General features: G+C 35.8%; 1 protein-coding gene across 1 annotated transcript; it reads right to left on the bottom strand.

Annotated features, from left to right (window-relative positions):
- Positions 1-1,780: 1,780 nt before the first annotated feature.
- On the bottom strand, positions 1,781-23,467 carry LOC135155090 (uncharacterized). Its single transcript, XM_064103706.1, has 12 exons — positions 23,396-23,467; positions 22,309-22,345; positions 19,889-19,931; positions 17,576-17,744; positions 15,997-16,273; positions 15,135-15,191; positions 12,891-12,965; positions 11,729-11,781; positions 10,170-10,558; positions 9,316-9,452; positions 7,464-7,644; positions 1,781-5,596 (listed from the first exon to the last, which is right to left on the bottom strand). Exons 5-12 carry the CDS (start codon positions 16,231-16,233, stop codon positions 5,307-5,309), a joined length of 1,419 nt encoding a protein of 472 aa, XP_063959776.1. The 5' UTR covers positions 16,234-16,273; positions 17,576-17,744; positions 19,889-19,931; positions 22,309-22,345; positions 23,396-23,467; the 3' UTR covers positions 1,781-5,306.
- Positions 23,468-23,953: the final 486 nt, after the last annotated feature.

Here is a 23,953-nt window from a genome sequence, read left to right as displayed (position 1 = left end):
GCATTGAACTGTGTTTCCCATTGAATATGATATCAAAGAAAGTATGAAAAGTTACAATTTTGTCTTTTTAACAGCGAATTCCAAGGTGTATCATATCTGATATCAAATTCTGTTTTGAGAACTTGGTAATATGGTATAGGAAACCAACCAAATCACTCCCACACTATCCCCTAGTATAATGAACATTTTATGTTTAAATGGTACCTACTATACGGACATGGAACCCTTTTATATATATCGGGAAAACTTATTGTTGTAGTTTGGTATCAAATAAAATAACTGAAAATGGAATGGTTTTGTGGGGAATGAGTTTCTCTAAGCTGCATTGAATACCCGATAGGGCAGGACAATAAAGAATTATCTTGTCTTCACTATTCTTATAAATGTTGATCATTTGTAATTATTACTTTGTCTCAACTTGTTCCATCTCAGTCTGTCATATAGCACTTAATTGCTTCAAATGCTTTTTCATGCCTACGCCAACCGAAGGTGGATGCTGGAGGCATTATATTTTTGGGTTGTCCGTCCCACTTTCGTTCTCGCGATAACTAAAAAACGGTCAACCGGTCAGCTTCAAACTTGGCTCGAGGATACATATCTGGGTGACGATCCGCTGATTTGTTTTGGGGGTCTCAAGGTCAATAAAATACATAAAAATAGACTGTTCTTGCGATTAACTCAAAACCATTTGACAGATCAACTTCAAACTTGGCTTATGTGCTCATTAACAGGTGACAATCTGATTAGATTTTGGAGTCAAAGGTCAAGGTCAGAATTCAATAAAATGCATAAAGATAGATCATGCTCCTGATTACTCAAAAACCCTTTGACGGATCAACTTCAAACTTGGCCCGAGGGTACTCATCTGGGTGAGAATGATCTGATCAGATTTCGGGGTCTCAAGATCAAAGTTCAAGCTAATAGAATTCAATGAAATTCATAAGAAATAGATTGTTTTCAGGATAACTCCAAAACCATTTGACAGATCAACTTCAAACTTAATTGGCTCATGATATGCATATACAAGTGACAATGATCCGAGTAGATTTTGGGGTCTCAAGGTCACAGGGTTTAATCAAGTTTATATGTTTGCTTTTTGGGAGAAACAGTTATCTGACTAGATTTTGAAGTCTCAAGATGAAAGGTCATTTTTTTGGGGGAAATAGAAACTAGGAAATATATTTCTGGTCTGACAGTGGCGGAGGCATTCATTTTGACTGTGCGCGGTCAAAGATTCTTCTAGTTATGCTTGGTGGTTGTACATAACACCATAGAATTACAAACTGATTAGATTGTGATGTATGTAGGTCAAAGGGGTCAAATCATGTAATTGCAGGTAATATCTTTATTAGCACAATATCTCAAGAATTGTGCGAGGTGTAAAAATCAAACTCAATGCCAATATGTATCCAATAGAAGATAAGTCAATAAGACATTTCATGTTTTAACCATGTTACGGCTGTTCGAAAAAAGACGTGGAAAACCACAAGGGTTTGGGGGGGGTAAGCGCATTTTATAGCAAGCAGGTAAATGAGTGTGTGACGTAAGTGTTGTGTCATTGCCATTCATTTTGGTAAAACGGGAAAAATATGCATATATACTTATTAGGTCAAAGAGGTCAGTATGTGACCTTACATTATTATTTATAGTTTATCACAATATTTCAAGAAGAGTTTGAACCATGAACTTGAATTTAGGGAGGCATATAGGAGATGTACTCGCATTCATCTTGTTCTCAAATTATGAGCCAACAAATAATTTCACAAAACTTAATGAGATGTTCTTCACATGGTTTAATGCATACTCGCCTCTTACAAAACTAGGAAGGCAAAACAATAATGTGACTCAAGAAGAATTCAGAGTTACAGTTTATTACCAAATCAACTGATGTGATACAAAACTACAAATAACGCATGTACAAGGCTGTTGTTCTTACATTATCAGCCAACAAATACTTTCACAAAACTTAATGAGATGTTCTTCACATGGTTTAATGCATACTCGCCTCTTACAAAACTAGGAAGGCAAAACCATATTGTGACTCAAGAAGAATTCAGAGTTACAGTTTATTACCAAATCAACTGATGTGATACAAAACTACAAATAACGCATGTACAAGGCTGTTGTTCTTACATTATCAGCCAACAAATACTTTCACAAAACTTAATGAGATGTTCTTCACATGGTTTAATGCATACTCGCCTCTTACAAAACTAGGAAGGCAAAACCATATTGTGACTCAAGAAGAATTCAGAGTTACAGTTTATTACCAAATCAACTGATGTGATACAAAACTACAAATAACGCATGTACAAGGCTGTTGTTCTTACATTATCAGCCAACAAATACTTTCACAAAACTTAATGAGATGTTCTTCACATGGTTTAATGCATACTCGCCTCTTACAAAACTAGGAAGGCAAAACTATATTGTGACTCAAGAAGAATTCAGAGTTACAGTTTATTACCAAATCAACTGATGTAATACAAATAACGCATGTACAAGGCTGTTGTTCTTACATTAAGAGCCAACAAATACTTTCACAAAACTTAATGAGATGTTCTTCACATGGTTTAATGCATACTTGCCTCTTACCAAATCAACTGATGTGATACCAAAACATATCCAAAGTGACAAAGAATGAGATATTTAGAACTAATGAATGTTACGCTATGTATGATTGCAAAAGTCTCCCTTACAAGTTTCATCAAAAAAACAATGAGGTGACAAAGAGGTAAAAAAAAAACAAATACAACATAAAACATTTAAAATACAATAAATAACAAATCTTTTTTGATACCATTTTTTTTTCAAGTACAGTGGAAACTCGGTATAAAGAGATCCCCCCTGCTTCCGCTGCCTATGATTCCTGCTATAACAAGATTTTGATGGTCCCAAGGACCTCGTTATACCAAGCCTCCACTGTATATGTAAATTTGCTGCGAATACTAACAGAGTGTCTAGACAAAAAATAAGCATATTTGGAGCTTTATTTACTCATGCTTGAATTATGTATCCTATGAATGGCATCAAATGGAAGAAGAGGAGCCAAGCTTTACAAATATGTATCAAATATCAAACATAATTGTGACTAAGGTATGATTAAACATCAATAAATCTTGGCTTCGTTTTTTCTGGGAAGCATTTTACAGAGTGTCCCCCCAAAAAACGATACACTTTTTAAATGGCCCCCTAAATAAAATTCTTTATATCGAATTTTGGGGAAATTTTTATATATATATGGATAGCTAAAAAAAAAGTCAGAAAATGTTTTATGCTTGAGTGAGCACTGCCCATTATTGTAAAAGACATGAAAATTAGGTGGGCTATCCACTTAGGGATTAGTGAAAAGATATACTCTTTAGAAATTGTTTTTTGTCTTGACGAGTTCATGATAAATCACAATGGATATGGCAGGCCAGGGTTTGTACAGTGAATGACCTTGATTACTTGGTTGTCAACTGTTAATGTGCAAGATCTTGCATCCTTGCACTGTATATTTTTAGGCATTTGAAGAGACACATAATATATAACACAAGTATATGGCACACTCATAACTGAATACTATTGGAGTAAAATGGCAATACATATACATAGAATACAAGGTAAAGATAAAAATTAAGGATATGTCACACACTTTTTATGGTATTAAGCCTTTGAAACTTAATATTGCTGCTTATTGAATTTTTGGCAAAAATGGCACTTTTGAGGTGCATTTGCACAGGACTGATCATTGTACATTTCCATGTACACAACAAAATCTCAAGCTCACCAATCGGACCTGCAAGTGTACGTTGACTTGATTCAAACTAATCAAGGATACCACCAGAGCAAAGGGTCGATTGAAGGAGAGTGAAATATAGTTTACAGCAGTCTTGATGAAAGTGACAAAGAATTTGTGTCATTTTGCATTCTCCCACTATATTTACTATTTTCAACTATTTAAAATATTTAGTCCTTGATACAGTATTGATAAACACAGGTAATGAGATATTTGGTTGCATAATAAACACACAAGAATATTTCAGAAATGACAGAGGTAGGTACAGAGGTAGGTACAAGATGGAAATAGATCTGAGATCACAAAATAGCCTGACCTTTTGAATTAAATCAGGGGTGTGAGTGATCACAAATAAAAAGATCTGAAAAAAGCTGAAGAGTATTGAAAAAGTCTGAAATAGAAAGAGCTCCCATACTTTTTGTAATGAATGAGTCAGACATTATGGTGGTGTCATGTATTGATGACCCATTACATAACCCTTAACCCCACCGCATTGTTTTCAACTTTGAAACAAAAAGTACTTTTTTTTAGAGGGAAAAATACAAATTTCAGCCAAAAATGTAAAAAAGGGTGTGAAAAAGATAAGTGTTTTTTACACACACACACTTCTTTACATATAATAATACATAAGAACATTGTCAGTCCAGGTATGGATCTTCATTCTTGTCACAGTCTTTTACATGATGGATACATAAGAAATGTGTGGATGCGAAATTATCGCATTAAGTTCGGACTGGGGTAAGTTTAGCCAGCAAACATGGGGCAAGTTGAGCCATGGTAATTATTTTGGTAATGTAAATAAAAACACAATCAAACCTTAAAAAGCCATCGATATGCAGGCAGAATAGAGCAAATGCACATGACAGTTCTTTTACTTTTACAGAATGTTAATATTTTTAGAGAATTAGTAAGTGAAAAGACTTTAAATAAAAAACTGACATGCTGGTTCTTCCCGCATACATTTTGTACACAGTTTTTGTGGCTCAACTTACCCTCGAAGGTGGCACAACTTACCCCATAGATGGGGCAAGTTGTGCCACTTGACATCATTTTTTTCAAAGGTCACAACGACTTTCAGAGTGGGGGTAGAAAGTCGTATATAGGTGAAAAAGATTTCCCAAGAATCATATCTAAAGGCAAGGTACTTATTTCTATCATATTATTAGTCATATCAATTCTATCATGCAAAATGCAAAAAGTGTCACAACTTACCCCGCCTTCCCCTACCTATAGACAGACGTACCCAAGAACTTCCCCGCCCCAAAAGATCCACATGTAACCATCTGGAGGCATAACAAAATCTTTTTTACAAATTAGGTTTCATAAAACTGTACTGTATTACTATGTTTAGTAATACATGTCTATCAAAATATATTTCCAGGCAAGAAAACAGCCAATCTTTGGCAAAATTGCAACAGAACAATGAGTTATCAACATGGAATGTTTTGGCAGCATCTATAATCCCTACTTGGGGAGGGGATTTTTTTAGGGGCTTTCTTCGGACTGGATTTTGATGGTGCAAGGATTAATCCTTTCCAAAAAACTCATCAGGGAAGGATGCGCAAAATAGCGAAAAGAAAACATTCCTAGAGGGTAGAGATTGTGTGTGATTCCGAGGAATAGGAAGATGCAATTCATGAGAGCAGGTGGATGCCCCGATGCCCACTGTTGACATGTCCTGTCTGACAAACGCTACACTCAGTGGCGGTTGCCACCCACACACTGGTTTGTTGGACAATCCAGTTACAAATCTCACGATATGTTCGAGTGTCAATATTTCTTCCTCCTCTTTTCCATTGGCGTGTTGATTGCCCGCTGTAAGAAGAAAAGTGTTAAATTGTGTAAATCAACCAAAGTTTGAGAAATATGGATTGGGCAATTCCATGCCAGAACATGAAAAAATGCTGAAAATTGAGATTCATTAGCACTCTTCCTTAATTCTTTAGTTATAGCCAGGTATCTAAAATGTTGGGAAAGTTACGTTTTTTCGCCCATATAATTAGATTTTTGCCATTTTCGGGTCACTCTCGGTGAAATTCATTTTTTTTTATTATTCATTTTTGGGAATTTCTTGTAATAAAATAGCCTTAAATCTTTAGAAAATGTGTATCTCCTCATTCAATGTTACAAGTCAGTGACTAAGGTTGTCATAAGTGTCTGTACACCAATTAGAAAATAATCCCACTCTATATAAGAATATTATAACCGATTTTCGAAAATTGGAAAAGGGCAATGTCCTTACAACATGGAAAAAATACAAAAGTTTTCATCGTAACTTTACCAATGAGATTATACTACAGAATTTATGTAGACCTACACTTAAAAAGATAAAATTGTTACCCCCCCCCCCTGCTTATTGTTACGAAATACGAGAAATATCAATGGTCTGGTGCCATATTTCATGAGGCCGGAGCCGCAGATATTTGCCCATATTTCATGAACAAGCAGGGAGTACACAAATATTGACTGCTCATGAGGATGCTCGGTGGAAATTTCACTCTCTGATGTGCTTTTCATACCAGCCCTTCGAGGCCTTGGCCAAGAGGTGATATAAGGGCTGGTGTGAAAAGCACTGAGGGAATGATGTTCTCAACATCCGAATATAGAGCAGTCGATGTTTGTTTTATATACTTCATCAATAATGTTGCAGCTAAAAATTCTAACATCTAGTCTAGACCATAAATAGTTATCTAGACCTTGACCATATCTAGTATAAAGAAAAGTCTTCTACATGCACTGTGTGTGGAGGGGTTTCATCTTAGGTGCAAGGGTTTCTGTCCAAGGGTTTTGCCCTACTATCCACAGGTTTCACCATACTATCATTTGAACTACTTTTCAATGGATAGAAAGTAAAAACCCTCAGATAATCATAGGTGGATCTACACCTGGTCACATGATGTACTTTTGACCAATCCGTGATAAGAATCTTAATATGAGGTATATAATAACTAATAGTATTCACTTTATTCCCTTCAGCAGAATATCCAAAGAACCCAAGTAAATTTCATTCAAGTGTATTTTTTTATCCAATGCAGAACATGAATGTCCATTGATGGTTTGGGGTCTCAAGGAAATCAATAACAATGAAAGATAAAAAAAAATAATTGGAAAGGCCATTGTGATTTATGGACATTTATATGGTTAAATATGACACAAATCAAGGAATTAAACCTAAATATTGTCACAATATGAAAACCCTTGTGCTTTTGGACATGCCTCTTCTATAATTACGGCAAAAAATAACAGGGAAGAGGGTTCTTCAATATCTTTTTTTTTCTTCGAATACTTTTGGAAGTTTTAAAAGATCAACTCTCATAGATGTATCTGTCAAACTGTAATACATCTGTTTCCCGTTTATCCCTAACTGAACTGGGCTATTTGAGCTTTTTATGACGGAAATCTGGGACAAGAAGGAAATTTGGCATGTGTTTACTGCTTATGTTACAAATGATCATTAATACAATTTATATCTTAAAAATATCTAGAATTTTTAGTGAATAATTTCGCATAGTAAGCTTTCTTACAGTATTTTCTTCACAAGAAGTTTAGTAAACTCTACTGTTCTGACTTACAAATTAAAAGCCGCAATAAAAAAGTTTGTGGTTGGTCTCTGACAGATTATTTTGGTGTAATATAAGCCTATGTTACAGACTGACCCAATCTAGAATCATCGCTTATTTACCTTCAACCTCCCTGATAAAGCGGATGAAGTGGCCATAAACTATCTCTTCTTGCTGTCTGACGTTGCTGCCTTCTTCTGAAAAATTTGGGACAAAAGAATCCACCAGCTCTTGGGACTCTAGCACCCTAGGCTCTTCACTGAATTCTAATAGTTCCCTACATTTGGGAAATTTCCTAATAAGCTGTTAAAATCAAACAAACAAGAAGACATCAATATAAAAGCTGTGATTATTTCTAATCCTAATAATTCTAAAGCCCAAATTGAGTTTTAGGAAACAAGAAAAAATAACCCAATTAAGACAATTTGTGCAATTGCATCTCCTGAGGAAAAAAGGGAACTAAATCACTGTGATCCGCATGTCTCTCCCCCTGATATAACTGATTAGGGGGGTATGCAAGTGGACCACTACACCAGGGTTTCTCCCTACTCTTCATTCATTTGCCTGGGTGAACTCGAACCCCAAAAGACGCTTTACCGACTGAGCGAACTCGCTCCCAGAAATATAAGGCTAAATATCAACATAACTGCTCTTTCAATTTTCAAGGTGCTGTTCAAATTATTCAATATAAAACTAGATTAATCTTTGAGTGCGCGCAGATGAAATGAATGCCTCCGCCATTGCCAGACCACAGATATATGGCCTAGTTTTCTATTTTCATAAACATCATTACCTACTACACTTTGACCTTGATCTTTCACTTTGACATTGATCTTGCAACTCCCAAATCTAATCATATAATTGTTAATCATTAGAGTATACATGAGACAAGTTTGAATTTGACCTGTTACATTATTTTTCAGTAATATTGCATGAACATTTTAAGGTATTTAGTCAAACTCTGTGACCTTGATCTTTGACCTCAAGATTCCCCAAATCAAGTCAATTCATCATCACTTGTGTAGTCATACATGCACCAAATTTGAAGTTGATCTGTCAAATTACTTTTCAGTTATAGTGAGAACAAGTCATTTTGAGGTATTATATTGTATTTTGCGACCTTATAAATTCAACCTTGAGACCAATAGTCCTATCAATTCATTCTCACTCTGATATGCTAACGTGAGGCATGTTTCCCTTGTTCTTCTTTCACGCTTTCTTTTTTCCCAATTCTAATGACTCTTTCATGCTTTCTTTGTTCCCAATTCTAATGACTCAACAAATTAGCATTTTTTCCCTTCTTTTTTTCCTACATATATTAGACATCTACATGAAGATCGTTGTAATTGTACCATATTGTAAATACATTCTATTATATTAATACAGAAATGAAAAAAAAAGTTTGAAGCTGATTTGTTTGACAGTTCTGCACTTATTGCAAGGAACAAGCCATTTTTATGTATTTTATTGAATTCTGTGACCTTTATCTTTGATATTACCCCAAAATCTAGACATATGATAGCATTGTCACTTGTATATGCACACATGAGCCGAGTTTGATCCATAAGAGGGTTTTGGACTTATCGCAAAAATGGCCCTTTTTTATATATTTCATTGAATTCTGTGACCTTGGGAATCCTAAAATTCATCGTCATCCAAATTTGTATACTCAAGCAAAGTTTAAAGTTGATCTGTTGAATGGTTGTTGAGTTATCACGAGACCAGCCCGTTTATATGTATTTTATTGAATTGTGTGACCTTCACCTTTCACCATGGGAACCCAAAAACTAATCAGCTCATTCTCATCCCGATATTTATACCATTACCAAGTTTGAAGTTGATCCATTGAATAGTTTTTGAGTTATCGCAAGAACGAAAGCGGGATGGACTACATGAGAACATAGTGCCTCCGGCAACCATCTTTGGTGGGCGGAGGCATAAAAAATACATAAGTGCAATAAAATGAAGACTTACTTCCAGAATCCCTGTCTTCTGCATCCCTTCAAGCAGCTGTTGTTCACTCTGAGTAGTGCATGATCCTTCCACTAGCCGGTTAACCAGTTCCTTTGCCAGGACATTTGGTTTTGGGCCATCTTGCATAATGCATTGACCTGCAGTAATATACACAGTAACCAAAAGGCTGTTATGAATAACTGCTTTCATTCTTCACGTAAAATGAGTGTTAAATAACAGTTTTAGCAATACATACGGCCTCCTGGATTTGAAGCATAAAGTAGAGTAACAAGATGCATTGCATGTTTATTATGTGTAGGCCATGCAGGCTACTTTATATCTAAAATACTTAGAGGATAATTAAGGAATGTAAACAAACCTCAGGACCAAGTACAATTCGAAAATCCAGCTTCGAGAATGAAAACTGAGTACTTAAGACATTTGAGCTTCTTTTCCAGCACATTTTGTAAGTTAATTTCATGATATTTTATACCCTCAATGTTCTCAGTGGGTTGCTTCTGACCAATAGTGGATAGAGACTAGCATTTTCTACTACTACTACTATGGGTTGAGCATGCTTACATAGAAATTATAATTTTTAAAATGAGAAACCTAATAATTAAAACTAAGTGTACAAAAAGAAATGGGAAACTTCTCTCCCAATGTTTCAATAATAACCACATCATGGTACTATTGCCCATGGGAAGATCTCCATATCATTTATTGCTCCCATATTCAAGAAATTTATATCAATCTCATTTGTCTGATTTTTCTGAAGCGTTCATTCCTATGTCTCTTACATTTTTGCATTCATTCAATTATCTCTGAAGGGTTAATCCCATAGCATACATGTAAGTTTCATACACTGAACTTACCTATTACTATCCCAGCTGCCAGGAAAGCCTTATTGACACACATGCCTGCGTAATCCTCAATGAGGATCCTTCCCTCGTAAGGTATGGTGAGGCGTTCATACACAGCATTGAGGGCCAAACGCAGGAATTCTTTCCTGATGCCACCCAGATCTTGCCCTCTTTCCCCCATGAATCGTACTTCTAACGGGAGGCGTGGCTTGTAGCCTGTAGCCGTGAACTCATCCAAGACCCCCTGAAACACATCCATCCTGGAGATTACAATTTTATACGTATCCCCCTGCATAGCTGCATCTGTTGATGCAAGGTCTGATGGCAGATTCAACCTCCTGCCCTTGATGAAATCCTCCCTGAAATACTGCACCAGCTGTGCTACACTCGTGTCCTCAGACCTGGTGGGGGAATAAAAGGATACATAATAAATATGTATAAATACAATATCAACATTCAATTTGTTTTGTACTTATTAAGCAAATAAAACACTGGAACTTCATGCTATTCAATAATGCGATAGCCATGATAATGTATCTCACCCGGTTGGAGTGCAATCATTCTTTTTTACCTCATGTGACCTTTGGCCTACATACGTGACCTTTGACTTCAAATAACATTGACATCCCTATAGAGCATCTACCACAAACGGGCAAATAGTCAGAAAATCATTCAAGTATCATATGCATATGCATTGAGGATGGATGGATGGACGCCTTAAGTCTCCTTCCACCTCTGTGACTCGACAAAAATCAAGGAATCTCGTCCTGCACCTTGTTTGAAAAAAATGCTTCGTTGACCTGATTAAAAGGTGTCTCACATCTTTCCTGTGTGTCACCCCACCTATTTTTTTCTGTGGGCGGAGGCATAAAAAATAGATGGATTCTTGACTACGCAGTCAGAATTGATGCCCAGAAACATTGCCAGATCTGAAAAATATATCACACATTCACGTTTAGCTTTCATAAATGTTGAAATCTGATTAGATAATTGTCACTCCCACATGCATACACGAGTCATGAGTTTGACGTTTATTTGTCAATTGGTTCTATGTTTAAAGGAAAACAAGCCATTTACATGAATACAATAACTTCTATAACCTTCGACCTTTGACCTTGTGACCCCCAAATCTAATTGTATTGTCACTCGCATACATATATACACAAATGACACAACTTTGAAGTCCATCTCTCAAATGGTTCTAAGGTATCGCCATAGGGAAAACGGGACAGACAGACAGACAACCTGAAAATATAATGCCTCCAGCACCCACGTTCGGAGGGCAGAGGCATAAAAAGCTTTTGAAGTGGCATTGCCCAAAACTTTGGAGCACTGATTACAAAACAGAATTAGAGGAGGGGTGTGCGAGGCCTCAATGCCCCCTCATAATTTTAGGATTACAATGGAGGTCTATTCATAGAAATGAACTGTTAACCTGTTTATGAAAATAGGTCCATCATTCGAGCAATTTTAGAATCCATAATAGCAACCATGAAGGGGCATAAAGTGATTTCATCTAGCATCTGGAATGGAATGGTCTGGTAAGCCAAAAACTCATACTGAAAACTTACGATCTCTCTTTCACTTTGGAAAGAATGTGTTCAAGCTCCGGATGTTCTTCATTCTGTGATGGAGATAATAAAAATGATAATTTATAGAGGTGGTTGATTCGTAGGCTTTTTCATATTTTGCTCATGGAAACAACCAATATGATAAACATTTCATAATCAAGTTGAGCTGGTTTCTCTCAGTTTGTAAGTCCATAACCAGAGCTCATGATTCGCTTCAATCATGTCAACTTGTCAACTAATAGGACTTTTTCACAAATTCTACAACAAAACTCTTTGAATTATGGCATGAAAATGAAATTTGCAAAAATTGCTTTGAAAATAATTTATGAGCAAGAAATATCGAGAAGTGCTGAAGTATATGTGGGAATGTGTGTGTGTTTGTTTGTGTGTCATTTCATGCATCGTTAAGTGGGAGAATATTTTACCAGTGGGTATAATATTGTATTGTTAGTGTAAGCCTTGTGCAATGTCAACATAAAAATAGGTATACAAATTTTCAAGCTTCTCAATTCCATGGATCAATAATAGATATAACTAGTTTGCAGCTACAGGGCATCAACAGATATCTGTCAAATGCTTGCTTTTGATTGGTTGATGCATGCTGTGGTTTCGGCAGATTCAGCTTTCAGTTGCATTGTACACTTTTGTATACACTAATGCACTTTGCATCCACGGTTACTTTTTACAATTTCTCCTCTTGCTATTCTCTGACCAGCACATCACAGATTCATTACAGAACACCATACCCACAAAAATCTTCCAAATTAACCATTATCTATATCAATGTTCATTTAAGTCAGATTTGTACGAGGCTCATAATGCCTGTAGAATTTCCATTTATTCAATGTGTGAGAAAAGAACAGGATAAATTGAAATGCCTAGCTTAAAGGGCAAGTCCACCCAAAGTTGAATTGAATAAAAAGAGAAAAATTTAACAAGCATAATATACAGACTATATCAAATTTTGCAGTTGTCAATAAGGGAGCTATTTATTGAATCATAGTATATTGCAGAAATGAATTCCCCACATGTTAAGGGAGGAATCAAACCTTTTTGAAAAATGTAATATAGAAAAAATTCAGATATTTCATATTTCATATAATAAAATATAAAATAAATAGCGAGTGGATGACCTCATCGGTCTGCTCATTTGCATACTGACCTTGCGTGGAAGCTCATTTAAAATCCCAGCTGGCAGCTCATCATCTGATGATGGTTCACTTTGTACTAGTATAGCCTGAAAAATGAATACATATGCATTTAGTATTTGTGGTAAGTGTAATTTGCAGACTAAATTAAATTATAAGGGCAAGTATTCCCCAATTCAAAACTCTTTAAAAATGTTTTTATCTTTTATTTTTAAATTAAATATGAATAGTGAAAACATAATCAGCTTGGTTTAAAGCGTCAGTATGAAAAGTTGACCATGAGATGACCTGTAAAACACTAAATATTTTGCATAATGATTTATTTGAGTTGGCAGCAAAAGTATGCAATATCTTTTCCAGTTTCCAACATCAAATTGGACATTATGACCAATGAATAAGGCAGAGAAATGCAAATGTTCTTGCACAAACAATAAACTGCAGGCCTCCACACCAGCAGGTGCCTGGCAAACATTACCTCCCAAATTTACAAAATAAAAAATGTTTTATACGGGGTGTTAAAAAAAAACACTTGACAAATCTGTCACTATTACAATTCAAAATATATAAAAGATTTGTTCAGATTGATGGATGCCCAATATTTTCATTTATCATGTGCCACTTGCGAGACAACTTTTCATTCACGCTTGGCAAACACTGATCATTTTTGTCCACAGTGTGAGAAATGACTTGCGCCAAATTGCAAGAAGAGGGACATTTAAACCAGCAGTTTGAATAAGCACTCCATTCAAATAAATTACTCTTTGGCATAAATTTATGATTATCTATGATAGACCAGTACCTTTGTGGATTTTTTTAAAAATCAGAATTCTAATGATTGCATTGTTTTATGCATGCGTGAGAATTAACAACGTTTAATTACTCTTCAAGATCTTGTTTAAGCAAAGTATCCAGATGCACATCAAATCCACATGCCATTCATCCAGTCAAGAAGAAATGTCCCAAATTAATACATCTTCGATTATTCAATCAATCAATTAATTAATCTATCAACAATCAAACCATTAATACCAATACATCAACCAACAAATTGGTCAGTCATTCAACCATTTAGTCAGTCAGTTAATCAGGTAGTAAGTTCAATCTACAATCAATAAATCAGTTAATTAATCAAGTGCTTAATCCATTAATAAGTAAATCAACCAGTCAATCTACTCTAAGTATTCAATCAATTTCTCAATCAGTCAGTGTATCCATTACTCAACCAGTGGCAGATCCAGAGGGGAAACCTTCCCCCCCCCCCCCCCCCCCCCCCCCCGTGGCAGCTAAAAAAAGAGTAATTTACTTTGAATGGAAGTGCTCATTGAGATTGCTGGTTTAAGTTTCCCACGTATTTTAATTTGGCACAAGTCATTTTTCACACTCTAGGCAAAATCAATAGACATTCGCCCAAGCGTGTTGTTTTGTTTGTGGCACTTGATAGATAAGACTAGTGGGCATCTCTCAATATGAAAATTTTTTTTAATATATTTTGGAATGTAATTGTGACAATTTTTTTGGGAAGTGTTGACAGGTTTTTTTTTTTTCACCCTGTATACAGAAACCAAAGAAAGGGTGAACCACACCCACGTTTAAAAAAATAAAGTGTGGAGCCCTAACAAAGTCTAGTCAAGGCAGAATCCAGCCAATCATACATTCAACAGAATAACATTTTTTGATTAATTTGAGGTAAACTGTCAAATTTAACTCTCACAACCTACATTTGTTGTTGTGTGGTTAACGCAATATTAATTATCTTTTATCTTTTATCAAATAAATATCTAAAGTTATTTTGAGGCAGATTTAAAGTTTATCTTATAACATCTAAAATCAACTCTAGGGAAGATGATCAGTAATGCCTGGTTTACATTTTCCCCGGGTGCAATGCAGATAAAAATGGTCTACAATTTGCCTTGCAATTTTAAGGACATCTTATTGGCTACTGGCTATGGCATATGCGTTTACACTGTCTACGGGCATTGTGCCATTTCTTGTATAGGCCCCTCCAGGGCAAGCCAGTGCAAATCTGTACAGAGGCTACGCAGAAACGCTGTAGGGTTGCCATGGGATGACTGCGCAATATCCATGCAAATGGGAGCCGCACGGAATACGAGATACGGGCTGGACACAGGCTTCGTTAAAGCATTGCAGGCCAAATGTAAACTAAGCATTTTAATTATATCCCTGGAAAGATTGAAATACATGTATCCTGCACAATCCACTAAATTTTCAAATAATAACCGAAGCATTTGTATACCAACCGAAGATACATCACTGTCTGATAATACAAGCGGCTCATCACAGCCTGTGGTTTCCTCCTGTGATAACACAAAAATTAAGGGAATTACATAAAATATGGACAAATTTATCATGTGGCTCATTCTTATTGAAACCCACAATAAATTGGGAAGAAATTACACAAATTGGAAATTAAGTAATCAGTACTCATATAATGCAATATATTTTGTTAGAGCTTTCAAATCCACTATCGTGGAGGAAACTGACCTAAATTAAATCAGAAAAAGGGATAAGGAATAAGCATATTCTGCTCAGGTAGTATTTTTTTCTTTCAGAGTCCATTTTTATACACAATATACAGTCAATTCTTACCTTTAAAAATTGGTTACTAGAGTTCCTATTAAAAGAGCCAATTGCTTTGAATTTTCCCCCATACTCATGATAAAGGTCCAACCAAATAGATCAAAGCAGCAACCACACTGGACGGTTTGTTCTTCAAAATGTAATTGAACTGAGCAAGCCAGGAAATTGATTCTAATAGGTTTAAGAATCTCATAGTCTTGGACTGTGTAACCAGAATATCCTCTTCCATGTAGTGCAGAAGTATAATAACAGTACATAAATTCATATCAGGTTTATTAAAACTTGACCTTTTACCTATGTCCTCATCTGACCTTGCCGATTTGATACATCACCATTGCAAAGTCAAGGAGTGAGCAAAGTAAGGGCACCAATTACCTTCTTGCACTATGGCACATAGTACAGTACAAACAAATAGAACATTTATAATACACTGAGCTAAGAGACAAACAAAACCTTGAACCAAGTTAAAGATCTGTTCAAAACAGTAGAGGTTATTTTGTTAGAATTTTCACGCAAACTTACCAAGTTCTTGCATGTCTCGTTGTGCTGTCTCATTTCCGATGTCAGGAATATGGCCCCACAAAGGACGCACGGAAGCATATCATCATTGGCTGGAGGGGTGTTCTCCTCAAGCAAAATGTTTTTCTGCATCGGCCTGATGTATATTTTCTGTGTGCTCAGAAGTTGTAAATCCTCAGCAGAGCAGGGGCCTACGTGGACTACCTCTAAGACCGTCCTTGACCTTGTCTTAAGGGTCATTAATTCAAACCCAAATTTTAGCTCTTCCTTTTGATAAGCACTGTTTCAAAGAAGATGAAATATAGAAATATAATGAATCAAATGGCATACATATTGTCTCGCCTGCAATAGACAACTACTTGTTATGGTACTGTATTAAGAGGGAAACAAAATCATACACATCAATACCATGCAGGTGGCTAGTATTTTTTTATTCATCAAAATTATCTTGCACATTTATGCTTTAACTGAGACTTCTTTGCAAGTCTCAAAGGATTTGGACATACAGCCCTGAAAAAAAAGTATTAGACCAACTCCTTTTAAAGGCTTGTATCAGTAAAAGAACTTTCAGAAGTATTCATAATAGCTAACTTTTGATAAATATATGAATACTACAATAAATCTTTATTCTTTCTATCAACTGGCCTCCTGGACAATTACATCCAGGGTAATTACCCCTAGGACAATTCTTACCAGGACAAGTTCTCTGGAAGGACAATTACAGCAAATACACCCCAAAAGAATGGACGGTTTAAAACAACTGACAAAAGAGAAATGTCCTTATGGGTAATTGTCCTAGGAATATTTCCTAGAGATAGGGGTGGTGGAATACCAGTAAATGTTCTGGCAGTAAGAGTCTCAAGAGTAAATATTGTCCGGGTATGTCTGATCATCTGGATGGGAAATGTTCTCTCCTGTAGAGCCAGTTTATTCAGTTCTTCATATCAAACTTGTTACTTTGATGAAAGCAGGTACCCCTCTTGGTCTGCTGTCCACAATGGGTTCATATTTTGTCCTTAACACAGCCTATTCATTTTGAAATATTCCTTTGTTTGATGACTATATTACATGTACTATTGCCTTCAATATCTATGTCCTGAAAACAGTCCCCAATAGAATTGACAGTAGGGCCATAATGAGCAGGCCAAATTACTCTGAAAAATGATATATGTAACATTGACTAATCATTCTCTAGGACATTTATGATCTGTTAGGTGGTCAAAAATTATTTTTTCATGGGAAAATGAACCGAGGGGATAATATTCCAGCGAAATCTGGCTGGGGCAATTATACCCAGGTATTGCTGTCCTAGAAGTGAATGTCCTGGGGTATTTCACAGGTTAGGTGTAAAAATGGCAGAGGTAAAATGGCAGAGGTAAAAATGGCAGAGGTAAAAATGGCATGGGTAAAAATGGCACTTAGTTTATATGCTGCAAATTATCTGAAGGCTCTTTAGTATAAGTAGAGAATAATGGAATGAAAGTACTAGTCTCTGCTGTAAAATTGTTTGTCAATCATCATGAATGTTTAGCCTTTGATTAAATCCTTTCCAAATGGAGAATAGCATTGTAAAAAAAATCACCTTAAGATCTTCTCGTTAACATGGTGAGCATCCCCTTCTTTATCGAACTTGACAACCTTCTCCCCCAAGTTGTTGTTTTTTAAGATCGCCTTTTCCTCTTTTGTGGGGACGTCTTCCTGATTACAATCAGGAAGACATATTAAAATCCTGCTGAAAGTACTTATCTTCCCTGTAAAGAGGTGAATTGTAAAATGAAACATTACAAGGACATTCACACAAAAGAATTAAGAATTTTTTGACAAGAATCATTCTGGTCCATAACGAAACATGGATTTTTATTTTCGTGCACTGAGTGAAAAAAGAAAGAGAAGTTTTTTTAACAAGTGACCTGTAACCTTAAGGCTCAAAGGAACCCCAAATTTAATTCAAATGATCACAACTTCCTCAGTTGCCAATTTGAAATTTACATAGTCTTAGTGATCTCATTTTTAAAACAGCCACAACTTTCTTATTCCTGGTCCAAATTCTTCCACACTTTCAGCAATCTGTTTTTCCTATTCTTTTTTTTAATAATCTTGACCATGGTTGAATTCCGTTTTAAAGCTGCCTCTAGTTATTCCAGAAGAAAAAAATCATTACAGACAATCGATGCCACCTTTGGTGGTAGAGGCATGAAAACATGCCGTCTTACTTCTCAATAAAAGCATAAAATGTAAATATACACAATACATCAATACTTGTAGTTGATGTACACAGAAATGTCCTTCTGTTATTATTTCAAATTGAATTACAACTTGATGGATTCTGGACTGCACGCAGTCAAAATTAATGCCTTTGCCTTCACAAGATCTGAAATATATTGCACATTTTGCATTTTCACAAACTTTAATTGGAGAATGCGATCAAATAGTTATCACTTTATGACAAGGGGTAAAACAATATGCACATTGGTCATGCAATTGGTAACTAGATGAATCTTCGACCGAACACGGTCAAAATGTATGCCTCCGCCACTGCCAGACCAGAGCTCCGTAACACAAAGGTTTGCGATGGATTGCTAATATGAAATAACACTCCTGATTGATTACCGTTTAGTGTTTTGAACAAAATGTGCATACCACAATGATTGTGATTGGCTATTGCCATTTAGCGATGGATTACAAAACTTTGTGTTAGGGAGCCAAGAAATATATTTCCTAGTTTCTATTTCCATAATGAAAAAACACTAAACCCTTGATCTTGTTTGATCTTGTGACTTCAAAATCTAGTCACATAACTGTTTCTCCAAAAAAGCAGACATATGAACTCGATTGAACCCTGTGATCTTGAGATTTGACCGTGAGACCCCAAAATCTACTCAGATAATTGTCACTTGTATATGCACACATGAACCAAGTTTGAATTTGATCCGTCGAATGGTTTTGGAGTTATCGCGAGAACGGTCTATTTTTATGTATTTTATTGAATTCTATGACCTTGACCTTTGACCTTGATACCCCAAAAACTAATCAGCTCATCGTCACATAGATATGTATCCTCGAGCCAAGATTAGTTGACCGGTTTTTTAGTTATCGTGAGAACGAAAGTGGGATGGACGGACGACCCGAAAACATAATGCCTCCGGCAGCCACCTTCAGTGGGCGGAGGCATAAAAATGACTGTAGAGACCACTGCCCCCAAATCTAATGAAATAATTTCCACTCCAGTACATATACATGGCCAAGTTTGACTTTCATAATAGTTCTCAAGATATTGTGCAAAGAAGCCATTTACATTCTAAAAGGACTTCTTGAAATTCGACCTTTGACCTTGTGACAAAAACATGTAATCAGATCATTCTCAGGAGGTAAAATGTACCAGGTTTGAACTTGAATCGAAAGATGGTTTTTCAGCTTATTCAAGAAAAGGCTGTGAACTTTAACCTTTGAATCCCAGGGGATGACAATCCCTCCCATAAACATTCTTGAGCCAAGTTTGAAATTGATTTGTCAATTGGTTCTTACGTTATCATAGGAACGAGCCATTTCACCTATGTGACCTTTATGATCCTTCATCTTTCACCTCGTGACCCACAAATGTAATCACGTCATTGTCCCTCCAATATACATACATGAACCAAGTTTTAAAAATGAGACATTCAACGGTTATTAAGTTATGGAGAGTACTAAAACAGACGGACCATAAAAACATAATGCCTTAGATGGGCAGAGGCATAAAATACATCAAAACCTTTAAATATCCTTTAGAAAAAAATGTTGAGTTTAACCATGATCACATTTTAAAATTCAATCTACTTTTTACTATTATTATTTAATTTGAATACAAATTTTCAAAGGATTCCTCATATATTTTGCACTGATGATTCATACTTACTTTTTTTGGGTAGGTGTACTTGTTGGGAAGCACGGGATGCATACTGAAAGAGATAAGTATTTTTTTTTTCTTAACCAAACAACAAGAATTTTCCCCAAGTTTTACATTTTACATACACAAACCAATTGGTATATTTTCCATTAACTAAATTTCTTCCTTTTAATCTATTACACAAAATACAAAATAAAAGGCACTTCAAAATGACACCCGAAGCCCAATTTAATGGGGTTTTTGTAACTGAAATATTACAGGAGAATTAACCCCAGACAGAGGTATAAATATACTTCACAAAATGTCACTTGTGTTCAACTTTTCCATGTGCACCTTGTAATGAAATAGTCAGAATGCAGTTCCCATTTATCTAAGCTGGTGCGGTGACAGGCAGGCCCGAATATGTGTTTTTTATTCATCAAAATTAGATTACTTGAAAAGATATTTCAGAAACTTTCATTTTCATAACTTATGTAAATATATTTTCAGTCATGAATAAAGATTAATTTCATGACAAATTAAACTTTCAAATAATGCATGAACATGTATAAATAAAATGTCATAGCATAAGTGGACTATTTGTATTATTGGGTCACGAATCTGAAAAGATTAGTCATACAATCTTCTTATGCCACCAAATGTAACACTTTTAGAGCTTATATAGCAAAGGGGTTATGTATTTTTCTTCAGGTTACTTACATAAGTCAAAAAGTTGCCAATTTAGACGTTACACCACTAATCTGAAAGAGCCATATTCAACAATGTCACTCCATTTAGGCATTGTGCATTGCATCAGCTTTATACGGCGCTTCCCAGAAAGAAAGGTTACTCAACTTTAACGAATCAGTGTGGACAAATAATTTGCAATGAAATTAATATCTAGTCTTTATCTTTTCAATACCATGGTTATGCTTCAAGTGTCACACATCACTGAACGTCATTGCCTCCTTATTTTTTTTTTTTGGGGGGGGGGAGGATTGCAGCTGGTACATTTTGGTTTTTTATTTACTGGAGATTCTTTGAAGAGAAAATAAAATGCTTCATTTGTTGCTAGGATAGGTCTCATTTGGTGACCTTATTGGCCAGAAAGAATCTCTGGGCATTCATAAGTTGACACGTGGTAAAACTGACAGAGATGAGTATGTTAGCTATCTTAGAAAGGCATCTCATTATATGTTATAAAATCGCTTTTGTCAATTGACTTTATAGACAATTATGCAATTTCCTTCCTTACCAATGAAAAGCTAAACTCTTCATTGTAACATGGCATTAACATGTATTTCCAGTTTACAAATAAATGATGCTCCTGCAATGATTCATTAAGGTTGGCTAACCTTTTTTTTATGAAATGTACATGTGAGCAGATAAAGTTAATGAAAAAATGAGTATTCTCGTGCTGTTTATATAACAAATCCAGTCCAGGGGCCCGTTGCATAAAAGTTACCATTATGGTAACTTTCATGGAAACCTTGATTTTGATTGCTTAGTGATCAGCATTACTATGGTAGTTACCATTGGATGGCAAAGTTACCATAATAGTAACTTTTATGCAAAGGGGCCCAGGGCTTTATTCTATCAAAAGCCACAAAAGTCACCGAATCTGATGCTTCTTTAATTGAACATAATGGCCCTCTCAAATACCACTACTTGGTCATGGACACTTTTGTGCCCTTTCTATATCTCCCGAGGGGGGGGGACCACTTACATTGAAGAGTGGATACCATGCGCGACCAAAAAAACACGTAAAAAGGATGTCTTTTTCAAGATTGAGCACGTTAAGTACCGTTACGTAGCGTGATAAGGGTGTCAAAAACACTAAAATAATGAATAAAGGGTATCTATTTTCGCTAGGAAAGCTACGTGTTCAGGGTCAAATTTGCGAGGGTGTAAAAAATTAAGACTAAAATGTCTTATAAATGATGTACTTTTGCCCCAATAGAGTCTACACTACGTGTTTAGAGAACAATTTGCGCGATATGTGGGAGGTGGGGCTGTACCAAACCCAATGATGTGGGTGAAGGTAAAACCGACGACCGACATATCGTTGTACCTGTTTAGGGGTCAGTTCAAGGAACTTGCCAAGAGTATCGTTTTGTTTCCAATACTTGTTAAGGGTAGTGTTTCACACGCCAATACTTGTTAAGGGGTGCATTTTCAGAAAATGGAAAATACGTGTTTAGGGTGCTTTTCGAGACCCCATGGTCGCTCATGGTATCCACTCATCAATGGAAGTGCCCCCCCCCCCCCCGGCTAGATCTTCATACATGTACATGAGCTGTAATAAACGAATGTGTCTGGAGAAAAGTGGCTTTGTCCTGCAAATTATGAAATTATAGACTTGCTGCCGAAAATAGTCAAATTTGAATTGAAAAATTAAGTTATAAAACATATGTGTAGTAAGTATAAATGTCAATAACAAAATAATTTACCCGAAAGAGACGACTATGTTCTTGCAGCGACGATTGCCTGTAAGTGAAAATAAAAAAAATAGTGAAACTGCATTTAGTATGTGATAGTAAAAAACATTAAAAAAATGGAAATATAATGAAAAGGTAAACTGACAATTCTTAAAAACCAACTACAATGGTTTTCAAATATCCGTTATTCTAACAGAACTGCATTCAGTATTCATTACTGTGCAATTCCATTCGTAAGTGCAAGATTGTACTTTCCTAGACTTTGTATTATTGTGACAAAAAGAGAAATTACAAAAATTACTTTATAATTGAAAATTTTTCCATACTTTCGTCGACTGCGGAGAACTACCACAATATAAGAACAGAGATTGTGATGATATAGTCATAAAATGAGATTTCTTAAAATTTGAATAGCATAAAATCCAGAGTTCTGATTGGCTGAATGGGGTTTCAAAATAAGCAAGCGCAGATAACTTGAAGGGATTACCACACAGGGAGTGTGACCTTGGAGGGGCCCCAGCATGGAAACATCAGGGATTTGTGGGCGTGTGTGGTCTCTTAACCAGTCAGAGTACAGTATTCTTGTTTGAAAGCTGCTAAATGTACTTGGTCTATATAAAGTGTGATCTTGACTCGATTAAACCACAACTGCTTTCAAAACTTGTATCATCTTAAAGCATATATTCTCAGCTTTGTCATGATACAAAAATTATTTCAGCCCAAACAAAAATAAACTGTTAAATAACAACTTTTTTCAGGTAGAAATAATTTTTTTGTATCACATTTTTTATCCGAAATGTCAACAACATTTACATAGAATTTTTAAGATTAAAGTCAATGGCAGCAGAGAATGATACTTCTCCTTTAAATAGATACCCAAGACATTAAATTTGACAAAGATTTGGAGCAGCAATGACAGAACTGAAGAGGCGTTTTGATTCGCACTCAGCTCAATAAGTATGCAGAACCTGCATACATCACGCATATCACTTTGATGAAAGACTACTTCTTGAGAACCTGCCTACTGACAGGGTGTATACTCATGAATCTACTAACAAGTTACATTGTTTATTTAAATAATAAATAATTACTTATCTACCTTCGAGATGTGGAATTCCTTCCTTCACTAGGTGAAGCTTGGAGCTGGATCTGGATCTCTGAAGGGGTCCTATTGCTGTACAAAAGTTGTGTGCAAAAAAATCATATTCCTAATAGTTAAAAAAACATTTTAATCTATTAATCTATTATACACTTCTATTGCATTTACAATGAAAGGCAGTAAATAAGTAACAGGTTAGCTCTTTCTCTCTTTCTAATACCCCAGCTTGTTTTTCACTGGCTTCTAGAGCCCTTCCAGTATCTAGTAGTTTCTGCAAGTTCAGACCCAGAGGGGGGGGGGGGAAACCTCAATTTTTATTTTTTGAGGGGGGGGGGGTAAGCCACAGCCACCTTCAAAACAGGGGTTGAAGGAACGTTGGATGAAAGGTCGTGTGGTCTTGTTGTTCAAGGAAACACTATTATTTCAGCAAATAATGTCCAAAATGAAAATCTATTCTTATCAAATTAATTCATGATGGAAGGTGCAATGGTCTAACCAAGATAGGCCTACAAACATTTTTGGCAAGCACTGTCTTGCTCTGCCTGGACCATCTTCTAT

The sequence above is a fragment of the Lytechinus pictus genome, chromosome 8 (genome assembly GCF_037042905.1).
Source record: "Lytechinus pictus isolate F3 Inbred chromosome 8, Lp3.0, whole genome shotgun sequence".
NCBI lineage: Eukaryota > Metazoa > Echinodermata > Echinoidea > Temnopleuroida > Toxopneustidae > Lytechinus > Lytechinus pictus.
Note: the sequence above shows the minus strand (reverse complement) of the source record. Positions and strands in the feature narration are given on the sequence as shown.

Coding starts and splice junctions, on each gene's coding strand:
- LOC135155090 (XM_064103706.1), bottom strand. CDS start 16,233: ATGACCCTTAAGACAAGGTCAAGGACGGTCTTAGAGGTAGTCCACGTA. Junction 15,192..15,996: donor ACGAGACATGCAAGAACTTG/GTAAGTTTGCGT, acceptor GTGTTATCACAG/GAGGAAACCACAGGCTGTGA. Junction 5,597..7,463: donor CTTTATCAGGGAGGTTGAAG/GTAAATAAGCGA, acceptor TTCTTCTTACAG/CGGGCAATCAACACGCCAAT.